Source organism: Corvus moneduloides, chromosome 15 (assembly GCF_009650955.1).
Source record: "Corvus moneduloides isolate bCorMon1 chromosome 15, bCorMon1.pri, whole genome shotgun sequence".
Lineage (NCBI taxonomy): Eukaryota > Metazoa > Chordata > Aves > Passeriformes > Corvidae > Corvus > Corvus moneduloides.
Genome location: NC_045490.1, coordinates 8,401,313 through 8,414,102, shown reverse-complemented (window position 1 = coordinate 8,414,102; position 12,790 = coordinate 8,401,313). Strand labels below are relative to the sequence as shown.

General features: G+C 42.4%; 1 protein-coding gene across 2 annotated transcripts in view; it reads left to right on the top strand.

The window, feature by feature from the left end:
• Positions 1–7,348, top strand: part of SPOCK1 (SPARC (osteonectin), cwcv and kazal like domains proteoglycan 1) — a 277,860-nt gene extending 270,512 nt beyond the window's left edge. For both annotated transcript variants that reach the window (XM_032124995.1, XM_032124994.1), the window contains 2 exons: positions 1,690–1,827; positions 2,806–7,348. In XM_032124995.1, coding sequence (XP_031980886.1) covers positions 1,690–1,827; positions 2,806–2,996 — 329 coding nt within the window. In that variant the 3' untranslated portion in view covers positions 2,997–7,348. The remainder of the gene's footprint in view (positions 1–1,689; positions 1,828–2,805) is intronic.
• Positions 7,349–12,790: the final 5,442 nt, after the last annotated feature.

Sequence of the window (12,790 nt, the reverse complement as noted above, 5' to 3'; positions counted from 1 at the left end):
CCCCTTTGATCCTTCCCTGGAGCCAGATGCTCACCAGATATAACAGGGCAGCTCTAGTGACATGGGCACAGCTATGCTGATTTACACCAGCTCAAAGTCAGCACCTGAGCACTTTTCCTAAGGTTGTGTATAGCTTGATGAACACCTGGAGTGCTTACCAGTGATAGGACATGAGCAGAAATATGAAAAAAAATACTTTTCCTAATCAGTATTGAAATAAAGTTTTGAACACTGAGCATTAACTTACAAAAACCTGCAAAGGCAAATACATACATTTTTTATTAGAACTATTGTCTTGTAAACAGTGAAAATGAGTCCTTGATAGTCTTTAGCATTTGTACATGAACATAATGGTGGTACCTATTAGCAAACCTGCTATAAGATCATGCTCTGACGTTATTTAAAATACTCTCACTCATGGATGTGGTCTCCAGAACTGATCTGATACACAAAGATTTCTGCAGATGTTCAAAGGTTTCTCTTCTCACCTTCCAGACCTGCATTAGCAGCACTCAAACATGAGGCAAGATCTGCAGAGCAACAAGTTTGGATATTCAGATTCACTTTGTATAGCTCTCGGTGTGCATGAGACAGACTGACTTCCACTTTTATGTCTTTTATATAGGAAATCTCATGGCATTTGGGCAGCACCTTCTCATTCATTTTTCCTGGGAGAAATGTAATGGAAGTGGCCCCTTTGACACATGTACTGTCTGAATAGATGCTACACATGGAACTAGTTAAAAAACTTTACTGAATCACCAGTAAATCACTGGTATCTTTGACAAAGGAGAAAAACACTTTCTCAAAAATCATTTGAGACAAGAAATTTGGGGGCAAGGGTGTGTTTATGCCATGTTTCAAATTGAAGCAATTGACAAAGAAGGGAAAAATGAATGCACTGACCTCCAGTGGGAATAAAGCTAATTCATCTCGAAGGACAAGAGGGCTTTTCATCTTGAAGTACATTTGCTGTATCTGCTGAAAATGGTGGGAACAATAACACAGGTTTCTCCTGAGAGTTCCCCTGTCCGCAGAAGCCAGAATGAACCACACTCTACAAGGCTGAACTATATTGGTTTTATTGTGAGACAAATCTTGGGCTCCAAATCTGAAGACTTACTGATTCAAAGCCTGTTGTCCCTCTTTGTAAAGCCTGTGCATGATTTCTTCTTTTATACATGGGAACTCTCAGTAAGTCTGGGGATGTGCCTGAGATTAGTATGGATAGTAAGCAGATGGCAGATACCTTCCAGGGATAATTACAGTGTTGTGGAAGGACTCGTGATAAACACTGAAGGAGTGCAAATGGAAGGGAAATGCAGAACTAATGAAGTTGGGGTAATAATCCAATTGGGAAGAAAAGTTTAAAACCAGGAGTTAAGTTTGAAAAGGCTCTGTGGGAATATCAGTCAGTTAGAGACAGACTGAACCTCTCTCTAGGAGTGTATGACACCCTTCTCTGTGTGCTGGGTACAAACAAACATTTATACACTGTGACCAGGGTGTCTGAAAAGAGTTAAACAGATGTAATTTCCTTCCCCTTTCAGGCACCCGATAATCACATGTATTTCCTTGCCAACATTGTCAAGATCTTCATGTATATAAGTGCTAAGTTCATAATACCCTGTGTATGTGTTTGCTCCTGCAGAGGATTGCATTACTGAGCGCACCTTATATTTTATTCAGGTGCTTTCATCCCCCGGTGCAATGAAGAAGGTTATTACAAAGCCACACAGTGCCATGGCAGCACGGGGCAGTGCTGGTGTGTTGATAAGTATGGGAATGAGATAGCTGGCTCCAGAAAGCAAGGGACAGTCAGCTGTGGTGAGTAATGATGTGCTTTCCTCAGACAACGAGGGAATTAACACTGCTGTAAGCCCTGCCACTGCTGTACCACCGAGTATGATAACAAAAGGGACAACAGGGAAACACGAGTACCACAGTTCAAAGTGCTCCTCTGTTTTCCTATTCAGACTACAAATGGTATATCCCTCATTGGTCCTTTGGACTGCAGGGGTGCAGCACAAGTTAGCAGGCAATAACCACTGTTAAGATATTTTTGCTACCAGCCTGGAAAGTGCAGTTAGTGATATTAAAATTAAGGGTCTGGGGTTGCTCTGTGGGGTTATTAAATATATTGCTCTGTATACTCTGGAATGCACAATGGAAGGCCTAAATGTGTAAAATTGCATACATTAGCAACCAAGCCCAATGAAATTGCTGACAGGACAATATTATGTAGGTAAGTGAAATCACCAATTAGCTGTTGTGCCTAGACAAGGAAGATTTCACCTGCATTGCTTCAGAGTGCTTCAGGGATGGTTGTGAGTGCAGCTTTCTTTTTTGAGAAGGAAAAAAGACCTAGAAGATCCAGGATGCCCAGAATCACACCACAGATCTTAGGTTTAAGAGCTACATTTGCAGAGTGAAGTTAATGCACTCAAATAATTTTTGGAATATTTTTAGCCTGGTTTACAGAGCTGTGATGGAATTCAAGTATTTACAAAGGAATAATGATTTTCTGGCCTGCATGCCCACGATCTGGAACTTTCCAGTCGTGTCTCTAGGATGAGGACAATGCATAGGGGCCATTTATGCAAGAAAGTTTTTCAGAGTCAATTGATACATATTTATCCCAGTTCAGAATGAAAATTGAAATTTAAAGGTTGTTTCATGAATAGCTAAACCAATGAATTTTTAAAATAACAATGCAAATGACAGTGGCTTGCATGACAAGGGTAGTGATTAATGTGGAATTTGGTGTTCTGTGAGGAAATGACCTTTCCTGCTCGCCTGTTTCAGAAGAAGAGCAAGAAACTTCAGGGGATTTTGGCAGTGGTGGATCTGTTGTATTGTTGGATGATTTGGAAGAGGAACCTGAAGCAACAAAAAAAGACAAAGAAGGGAAACTGAAGATTCATGTAAGAGCAGCTAATGAAGATGATGAAGATGAAGATGATGATAAGGATGATGAAATTGGTTATATATGGTAGTGCCCATCATAATGAGGACTCATGTTTTGCACAATATTGCAACTCACATCATATCTCTGCAATTGTATCTGAGAGTACCTGGCACAAATATTCCCTCTCTACTGAGTTTAATTTTGTATAGTCAATTTAATTTGGATGACAACTTCATTTCCAGCAAGGACTGTTTGGAGTACAGCTTCTGTTCAGTTGGTTTGGGGGATTTTTGTTCTGTCCACAGGGGCAATGAGTTTTGTTTTAAAACCATTTCGTGTCTTAATCCTCACTTGCACCACTTATGAAATCCATCCTGTGAAAGAATCCTGGAAGGGGCTCAACAAACCAATACAAAGGCTTAGAATATCAGAGAATTTGTGTCATAAATTGTTACCTGGATCATATCAGAAACAGTTTTTTCTTTCATCAAGAAAGAAAAGCAGGTGCCTCATTTTCTAGTCCATATTTATAATGCCCCAGTAAAGAATAAGTCTCTTTGGACAGTGGCTGCCCAGTACCAGGGGTTTAATCCAGAAGGAAACCCACTGACAGGACTTTCTCTTCCTTACATGAATGAGTTCAACAGGCTTAGTCCAGCTCACGCTGAAGGCAAAATTCCCACTAGGGCACAGGACACAGATCAGCTCACTCTTTATTTGATAAAGGAACATGGCCTTGATCTTAAGAGATGCTGGGAACCTGCAGCTATCATGGACCAAGCCCGACAGGCAGGGGACAGAGTCCATCTCCATTTCAGAGCGTTTAAAGAGAAAGTGTTTTGTGAATTTTTAGCATCATAACCACCTCCAGAGCTGTTCCTCAGCTTCTGTCTGAGCTCATTTGCACTAGGAGGGTCACTAACAACACACAGGCAGCCTCTGCTTCCAGATCACACACTACAGATCTGTCTGTTCTCCATTTAGCAACCCCTCCTTCCAAAGTTATAATGCTGTTGAAGACACAAACTCTCAAAAGTAACTGTCATTCATTTAATGTAAAGAAGCCTGTTTAAAAAAGCAGCTTTAGGTGGTGATATTTCAAAAGCAGAACCCCTTGGCTCAGTGTGACACACTGCACACTTGTAATACACACTCCTAAAAAAGAATAGTATTAAAATCCAATCTGTGATTCCCTCGATACCTCCCATATATTCAAAGCTCTTGTATCAGAGCATATTGACATTAAATTATTTGCAGTGTCCTTTCCCATGGCAGTTCTTGGATGCAGTAATGTGCTGTGGTGACCTTTTATTACTTTTGCTGTTTTCTGAAGCAGTAAGAGGAACCTTGACCCCACTCTTGCATTAGGATGCAGGTTAAGTATTTTAGCAGTTGCCTGTTGGCCAGTGAGTTATTTTGCAGAATAAGAAATGTGTTTCTTATAACAAAGACTAATTAGATTTTTTTTCTTAGTAGTGTATGTAGAGGTGGAGACAGCATCGAGTCACAACATGGTTGACTACATAGTCACTTGAAAGCTGGAAAATACTGCACAGGTTGGCAGAAGTCAGTTTTTTAGGTACATTGGCCTGAGGGTGTTGGCTCTCAGCCCTTTCCAAAGCCAGTGCACACCTGGCAGCCCTCTGAGTAGGACCTCTGCTTTCAGACGTGATCAGAAGTGGAATTCCTTTCAGGCACCATGTGCTGCAGGGGCTCTCCTGTTTTCTCTTCTTGCATTTCCTATTTATGCAGATCAATGACCTGCAAACAAAGAGCAAGCCTACATAATCATCATTAATGCAGAAGGATGTATAAAACCATGAGGAATTTGTTGTTTCACGCCCCTGCATCCTCCCAAAAATCTGCCACCACAGTCATTTGCAAAAGGCCTGCAATCTGCCCTGCCTCAAACAAATCCCTTTGGTTTTCCCGTAGCTTTAGAAAAATATATTCAGTAATCACTGTCCATGAGCTGCACAGCACACAAACACACACACACACTTTTTCTATTTGCTTCACAGAAATCCTGCCAACTTGCAGATAATCCAGCATTTGTCTCCCCAAATATGATTTTGTGAGAAGCAATTGAACACCATCAGTAGGTTCCTTCTCAAACGTCCTGTCTAGTTTTCCTCTGGTATTTTCTTCATTAACCCCACACTCTATGAGTCTGGCTCTGCTGTCCTGTGCAGGACCTGCCTGAGGCACAGAGCTGCCATTTCATTCTGACATAAATCTGAGCTCCACAATTGGCTCATTATGCCTATCTTCCTGACTGGACTCATTCACCCCACAGAGCTAGGGGGTTTTTTGGCAGTCCTGTGTCCCTCCACAACAGCTTATCCTGGACTATGCCTTACATCAAAGGTCACAGAGCAAACCCCTTCTCCTGCCCAGCACCTCCCCAGGGTAAAGCCTGTCAATCCAAGCCCTTGCAGGCAGTACCAGGTCTGAGGCTGTGGCAGGCTGTGTCACAAGGAAACATGCAAGATGGTTAAAATAAAGCTGTTAAATAAGCCCTCAAAAGTGAATGTGAACATCTTTCCGTTTACATGAGCAGACATGGCAGCACCACCCACTGGTGGTCTCCTGGCTGTGATCTTTCACATGTGATGCTTCCAAATCAGAGCTGGAAGGGTTTATATCTAACTATAAACCAATTGCTGTCTCCCAGACTCACCAGCTCAAACCTGGGGTGGGTCCCAGTGAAACAGCTCCCTGCCCAGCACGGCCTGGCGAGAGGGCAGCTGCCTTGGCTGGCTGGGGTGGCCTCGGTAGCACATCTCCCTGCACCCAGAAACACAAATACACGCAACTGTTCTAAGCCTGCTGGCCTGGTTTCAGGTAGACCCCCTCTCCAGGTGACTGTTCAGTCACCTGTTTGACTTGTGCAAGTGTTCTGACTCGGAGCCAGCATGGGAAATGTGCCATTTTATGGCCTGGGGCAGCTGCACGGGACTGCAGGGCAGCAGTGCCCGATCCCAGCGGTCCCAGCCTGGCAGGAGCAGGGCACACAGGCTGTTGTGCTTGGAAGGGCGGCTCAGACTCTGGATTGCTTTGAGACCAAGTTCCCAAATCCTGCAAAGCTGTTTAGCAAAGCCCTTTTGTGATCCACTGGCATCCTCCCATGGTGGGGGATCTGCAGCCTATATATATACAGGTGTATATCTCTGTGTGTCTGTTTATATACATTTATGCACAAATATGTGTCTGTCCAGTTTGGGGAGATGCATTAAGAAAATCTTCTATTTAATGAAACAGTGATAAAGAAACCAGCTATTCTACCAAGAACCAGTGCTCTTCCAGATCGAGCCCCTTCCATTCTTCATGCTTTGTAAAGGATTTAATTTGCTTCCAACTTAATTTAATTAAATTCCTTTCTTTTTCTCTTTCTCTTTCTTTTTCCTTTTATTTTTTTTTTTACAAAGCAGGACTTCCCATCTGAATCAAGTCATTGACCTTCCAAACATTTTCTCATTGTGAAAAATGGAATCTGAGTTGTCCAATTCTTTTAGAGACACAAACCAAATGGAATCTGAGTTGTCCCGTTCTTGTAGAGACACAAACCAATTTTTAATCTCATTTTCTTTTCATATTACAGACTATGAGATACTGTTAGCCATTGCTTTGTGTTTCTTTTAACTACTGTAGTTAAATCAAAATGTTGAGTTTGGATTTCAGCACAGCTGGGTTTTTTGGGTCATTACTGGCCTTTGCTGTGAACACAAAGAATCCTCTTCATTTTCTTTGCCTTTTTTTTTAAGCTGTTCTGTACTATTATTTTAAACCATTTGAAGTGTTTATTTAATATTTATTCTACAGTTTATATTGAAAATGTAAAGTTTATATTTAAAACAACACTGTTTGTTAGTGAATGCTTCTCTTTGCCTCTCCAGCCTAGTCTGTTAGTCTCAGTGTACATTTCTGGCATGGGAATATTTTGATATTAGGAGTTTTGTAGCCTTTTCTCCCTCAAGCAGCAGCTGACGTAGATCTAAGGTCACCACTTGACCCAGACCACCAGGTCGCTCAAGCTTCGCTTCCTCCATTTGTTGGCTTCTCTCGCAGTCCCTCCTGTATCCCATCCTTTCATCCACAGACTGCTTTGTACAGTTACTATACATCAAAAAGCCCTTTCTACAGTAGGTGGGTTTTGGTCTTTTTATACTTTTCTCAATGCTGTTGATGTCTGTTACTGTTCAATGTGTAGATCTGTAAGGAGAGATCCAAATATTACGTGTTTCAGTTCGATGTCCCTACTGTAGATGGATGTAGACTATCATAGTAAGTAAAACTGCATAGTAAATTCTGAATGCTTTTTCCATAAGGAGTTAAGTGGAATGTGAGCATTTTGCTACCTTTGGTTAACTGTAAATGCTTAACTGTAGTCTGAAATAGTTGCATTTTTGTCTGTCTCAATAAATTTTAATTTGTCTGCGACTCCTTATTGCCTGTCCTGAATTTTATTAAACTTAGGGGATCAAAAATACTGCACTACCTTGAGTCAGCATTTAATCATACATGGAAATGGATGCTCCTTTATATTTGCATCATAACTTATATCCCTGTTCAATGCCAGCTGTAATCTGTGGAGTTAATGTAAGGTCTCCAGAAACCCCTTTTTTAGAAGCAGAAATGAAACCAAACTGAGTGGAATAACTGTACCAAAATCAGAACTTTTCAAATTACATTAAAATTTATTTTTAAGGAACTAGCAAGGGCAGAGGGGGAAGCTTTCATTTCTATTTCCTCCCCAGATTGTAAATTATCATGTTTTTCTGTCTCTTCTGAAGGTATCCAGGGCAATTCCACAAACACAGCCATACTCTGCAGTGGCCATTATCTACATGATAAATGAAGGCAAAATTATATTAAATACAATTGGTGGGAAGCCATCCTCGTTTAGAAGAACCTGGGTTTGTGTCTCTGTAATTAAATTAGAGCTTCTCTTTAATATTACTAATTAATTTAAACAGGCAGCATTATTGCAGTGCTAATTACAGAGTTAAAAATGTTATTTCATCACCTTTTCTCTGTATGTGGAATATTAAAAAGTACCAGGTGAAAACAGGAAACCATTTGCACAATTGTCATCAGGTATGCTCCGATAATGTATCTGCCCATGCACCATTGGCTGAGTTGGGTCATCAAGGGTCAGAACCTGCGTGAAATTTCAGTTCAATTGCCTGCATTCATTAGTTTATTTTTACTGTGGGTACCACACATCACTTCCAGTACATTGCCTTACCTGACTCTGAGAACAACTGGGTTTTCCCTTTCCCAAACCGCTCTGAGACTCTTTGAAGTGTTTGATCTTCTGTGCTGAAGTGTCTCAGCTGTTCCAGATGTCAGATGCTGTGTGTGGCCCTGAGCACTGGGAGCAAAGCAAAAGAAATCCAGAGCTTAAAGGTGTGTGAGTTGCAAATGAGATTGTACTTGTCAGAAAGGGTTGATGATTGGAGCTCTATTTTTTTTTTAATATTCCTTCTAGTTTTCAAATTGCAGGCACCTTGCAAGCTTTGTTTTGTATTACACATGCATAGCTATACACACACACAACTCCCTTCTAATTACAAATGTGTATATAAATAAGTATATAATATATGCATGTGTGTATTTATATGTGTGTGTGTATATATATATGTCTTTAGACCCCCCTGGGAGTGGGATACCCACTGGAATTTTGAGGTATCCACTTCTGGGAATTCCTTCCATGCCTAATATAAGGTTTAGCTTGTGTTTTATCGTCCATACTTTGCTGCTCCCCCCTGTAACATCTTGTGCTGGGCTTAATGCTGTACTTTGGTTTCATACATTAAAATACTCATAGTAGATTATTATATCCCACCTGTCATGTCCTGATAAGCTGCATAGATTTATATTTAGCTTTTCCATGACTCTGTCCTCCATTTTCAGAGGAGAATCTCAGACTAATTTCCATGAATTCCCTGCCAGGAGATACAGCCCTTGCTTCCCTACTGAAGAGTGTCTCTGGCTGAAATCTGTTGCTCCAGCGATAGTAAAAAGTCATTTGGGGTTTAAGACGAAATGTTAGCAGGGACAAATCTTACCTGGAGGACAGTGCAGACCATCCTTTGCATCCTCAGTAAAAAATCTGCCAGGCTGGGCAATACTGGGGGGGTCATCCCTCTACATGGAAAGGAGCACTCAGGACAAAGTTACAAAAATGGCCCTTTTTTTCACTGTTTTCCAAGATACAAATATTTTCCTTATCTTACTAATATTATTTTGCAAATGAATATACTTTTTGGTTTGTTCTGAGAAACCTGTAATGTGAGATGCAGGCATACACTTATACACACACCTCCTCTCTCTCTCTCTCTCTCTCTCTCTCTCTCCCTCTTTTATACCCTTTCTTACAAAATTTTCTTCTGAGCTCTCCAGCAGTTACAAAACAGCAGCATTACAGCCTTCACTGATGATTAGTTTCATTTTTCCTTAAATACTGACAGTCAAAGGGTGAGATATTAAAAAAGAAAAATCAGGTCACAACAGCTTTGCATGCCATACAGCTTTTTGAATAGATTAAAAAGAGGCAGAGAGCAATTAATAGGCTTTCGACTTTCTGAACACTCCCATTTTTGGAATGAGACCAGCTCTTTTAGAGGGGGTGAGAAGGCAGGGGGAAGAGATGGTTTCCTGTAGTCTTGGAAAGAGAAAGGAAACAGTGAAACCAACAGATTTAGGTAAGCTGTGAATGAGGGGGACAGACCCCCTGAGCATGAACAGAGAAGTCCTATCCACATCTTCCAGGACTGAACCGAGTTTTTTCCAGTGGAGAATTCCCAGTGACTGGCACAGCTCGGGATCAGCCCATGAAAACCCAGAAACTGCAGAGGCAGGTTCCTGCTACAGGCTGGGCATTATCCAGTAAGTGCTTGAACTGAATCCCTGAAAGCACGGGTTAAACCACACAGTGGCACTCTGGGAGGAAGGGAGGAGCAAGACCAGAAGCAAATTCTGATGTTGCAGCAGTCTGTCAGCCCAGCAGTGAAGGAGAGGTATGTAAAGGCTCTGATGTGAGCATTCAGTGGTTCTGCAGTCACCCTCCCAGCTGTAGCTGTGCAAGAAACCCCTCTGGCAGCAGCCTTAGAAAGAAATACAGCCTCTGGCAGCATTGGTCTTGAGTATCAGCTTCTTCCACATATTGCTATAAATTCCTGCAATTCCACACTAAAGGCTTGGCCAGAGAGAGTGTTTGTAAAGAAAACTTAAAATGCAGGGTCTTTGCCAGGTAGTAACTGCCTTTTCTCATCTATAGTTACTCAATAAAAATCATTGCTGGAGCATGACTCTACTTCCATTCCCAGCCAATACATTTGCAATCTGGCCCTTGAACATGGGAAAATTGGCCCTGGAGCATATTGCTAAAGGAAAGGTCCATAAGCACATTAGTTTAAGCTTTGGAAACACATTACCTCTACAATTATTTGCAGGGTTTGAGACACAGGTTTGACACTGATTTTTCTGTATTGAATATCACAGATCTGGTTAATGCAAACATATTCGAGTAAGAGTCTGTATAAGTAGAAGCCCTGACACAGTTTTGCTCCATCACAGATGATGTATCAATTTATCACAACTGGCAAAGAATTGACCCAAATAACTACTAGCCTAAAGTAAAATTAAATAAAACAGAGGCTGTAACAAGATGTAGGTTTTCACAGATTAATGTAGGCTATTGAAATACTTTGGGTTACAAGGGGCTGTTACAGAAGATCAATATCTGCATTGCTTTTGGTACAGGTCACGTAGGAATCCAACACCTGCAGCGAGCTTTGGTGGTTGTTAGAGACCCTAAAGCTGCAGCTCAGCCCTGCAGCCCTCCTGGTAGAGAGGAGCTGGGAGGCACAGAAACAATAAACACATCTGCTGAACGCCTCCCTTGTCATGTACAGCACCAGCCAGCTTGGGAAGGTGGGCACTGAGCAGTTACACAGAAGGAATTACCACAGATTTGTTTTGGCAGGCAGGAGAGCCTAATTTGGCTCAGCTGGCTGTAGTGGTGGAGACAAACATCAGGCTGGTTGTTAAACTACCCAAAATAACTCCACTATCCTCTCAGAGCAGGGCTGTCGTCCCATCTGGTCTCCAGCCCAGTTTCCATCCTCTGTTGGAATCGTTCTCTCCAACTGATTCTTCTGTAGGATTTGGGGGTTTTTTTCTTTTTTTCTTTTGTCCCCAAGCCTGTGTGTTAATTAAGTCTCAACAAAGAGCTGTATCACTGTAGAACAGGATATCGGATTGCTCATCTGTTTTACATAATTGATTAATTAATTACCTTGCTAATTGAGCCTCATGAAATCCTCTGTTATACTGGATCAAGGGTATGTCCCAAACCATTGCTGGTAGGGCTACATTAAAACCAGGGCATTTTGGCTGTTCTGCCTCCCCTGGACTCTGTGGTGCAAGTCACAGCACAGCATTAACCCAACAGGGCTCCTGAGCGCTTGTAGGGATGCAGAATTACTGGGTGAGCCTTGCTTTCGCCTGTACCCAAAATTTCAAACCTTCTGCCCATTTTTTCTTCACACACCCCCTGGAGCAGCTCTTTGCATGTGTGAACTCCAGGGCTGCCACTCTCTTGCTTTGCTCCATCAGCCCCTGCTCACATTGCAGCAAGGGCTACAGCCCCACAGCCAAATTTAGTGACATTTTCTACCACTTTTGGGGAAGGGTGAGTGCTGGTGTGGCTGTAAAGGAAAGTGGCAGGGCAACCCTCCCCTCCACCACCTGAAAACTGCACCGTGAGCTCTTCTCAAAGGCACTGCCTTTGACAGGCTGTGACCTACATCTTTTCTTGGGAGCCATCACAGCTGAAATAAGGCATAACATGATGGATTCTCTGCTATTAAATGGAAATGGACTTTCCATGGAAATAACCACTGACAATACTTTACATTTTAATGTAATTTCTTTTCTTATTATTACCCCTAGACGTAGAGCATGATGTATTTTTACCACATGATATTGTCTGCAAGCCAGCAGCAAGGTGGAGTTTGCAATCTTTGCCTTAAACACTGCTCCTGAGGGTGCTTTCCAAGCAAGCTTCCGTTTGAGAGAGCAGTGAATACTTTCCTTCAAATCTGTCCACTAACAAAATTTTCATTCCATCCACTTGCATTTAACAAGACATAAACCCACAGCAACAGGGGCTGTTCAGCCTGGAGAAAAGAAGGCTCTGGGGAGAACTTCTTCTCTTCCAGCACCTGAAAAGGCTCCAAGAGAGCTGGAGAGGAACTTGGACAAGGGCCTGGAGTGACAGAACAAGGGGGAATGGCTTCAAACTCAGAGAGGGCAGGATTGAATTAAGTGTTGGAAGTAAATTCTTCCCTGTGAGGGTGGTGAGGCCCTGGCACAGGTTGCCCAGAGAGGCTGTGGCTGCCCCATCCCTGGAAGTGTCCAAGGCCAGGTTGGACAGGGCTTGGAGCAACCTGGCCTAGTGGAAGGTGTCCCTGCCCATGGCAGGGAATGATTAGATCTGGATGGTCTTTAAGGTCCCTTCCCACCCAAACCATTCTGTGCTTCTATGATTCACCAAACATTCAGGGATTTAGGGCACCCACGGTGGGCAGGTGAGCAGGAACCTCCCTGCTGTGCCCTGGGCAATGAGTTAAAGATGTGCTGAGACAAAGCAACCATGTTCTGAAACAGCAAATGAAGGTCTGTCATCCCTCACCTTCATTTTCAGAAGTCAAGAGTCAGCCAGTAGGCCAGGGTGTAAATCCACCAGCCCTTATCCATCCCAAATCTCTTCAGTCCATCCTCAGTGCAGATCTCTGGCTGCTTTATGCTCTCAGCAGCAGTGGCTGAGTTGATTCCTAATGCAGGCTGCATTCCCACTCATGCTGAAGGGTCTTG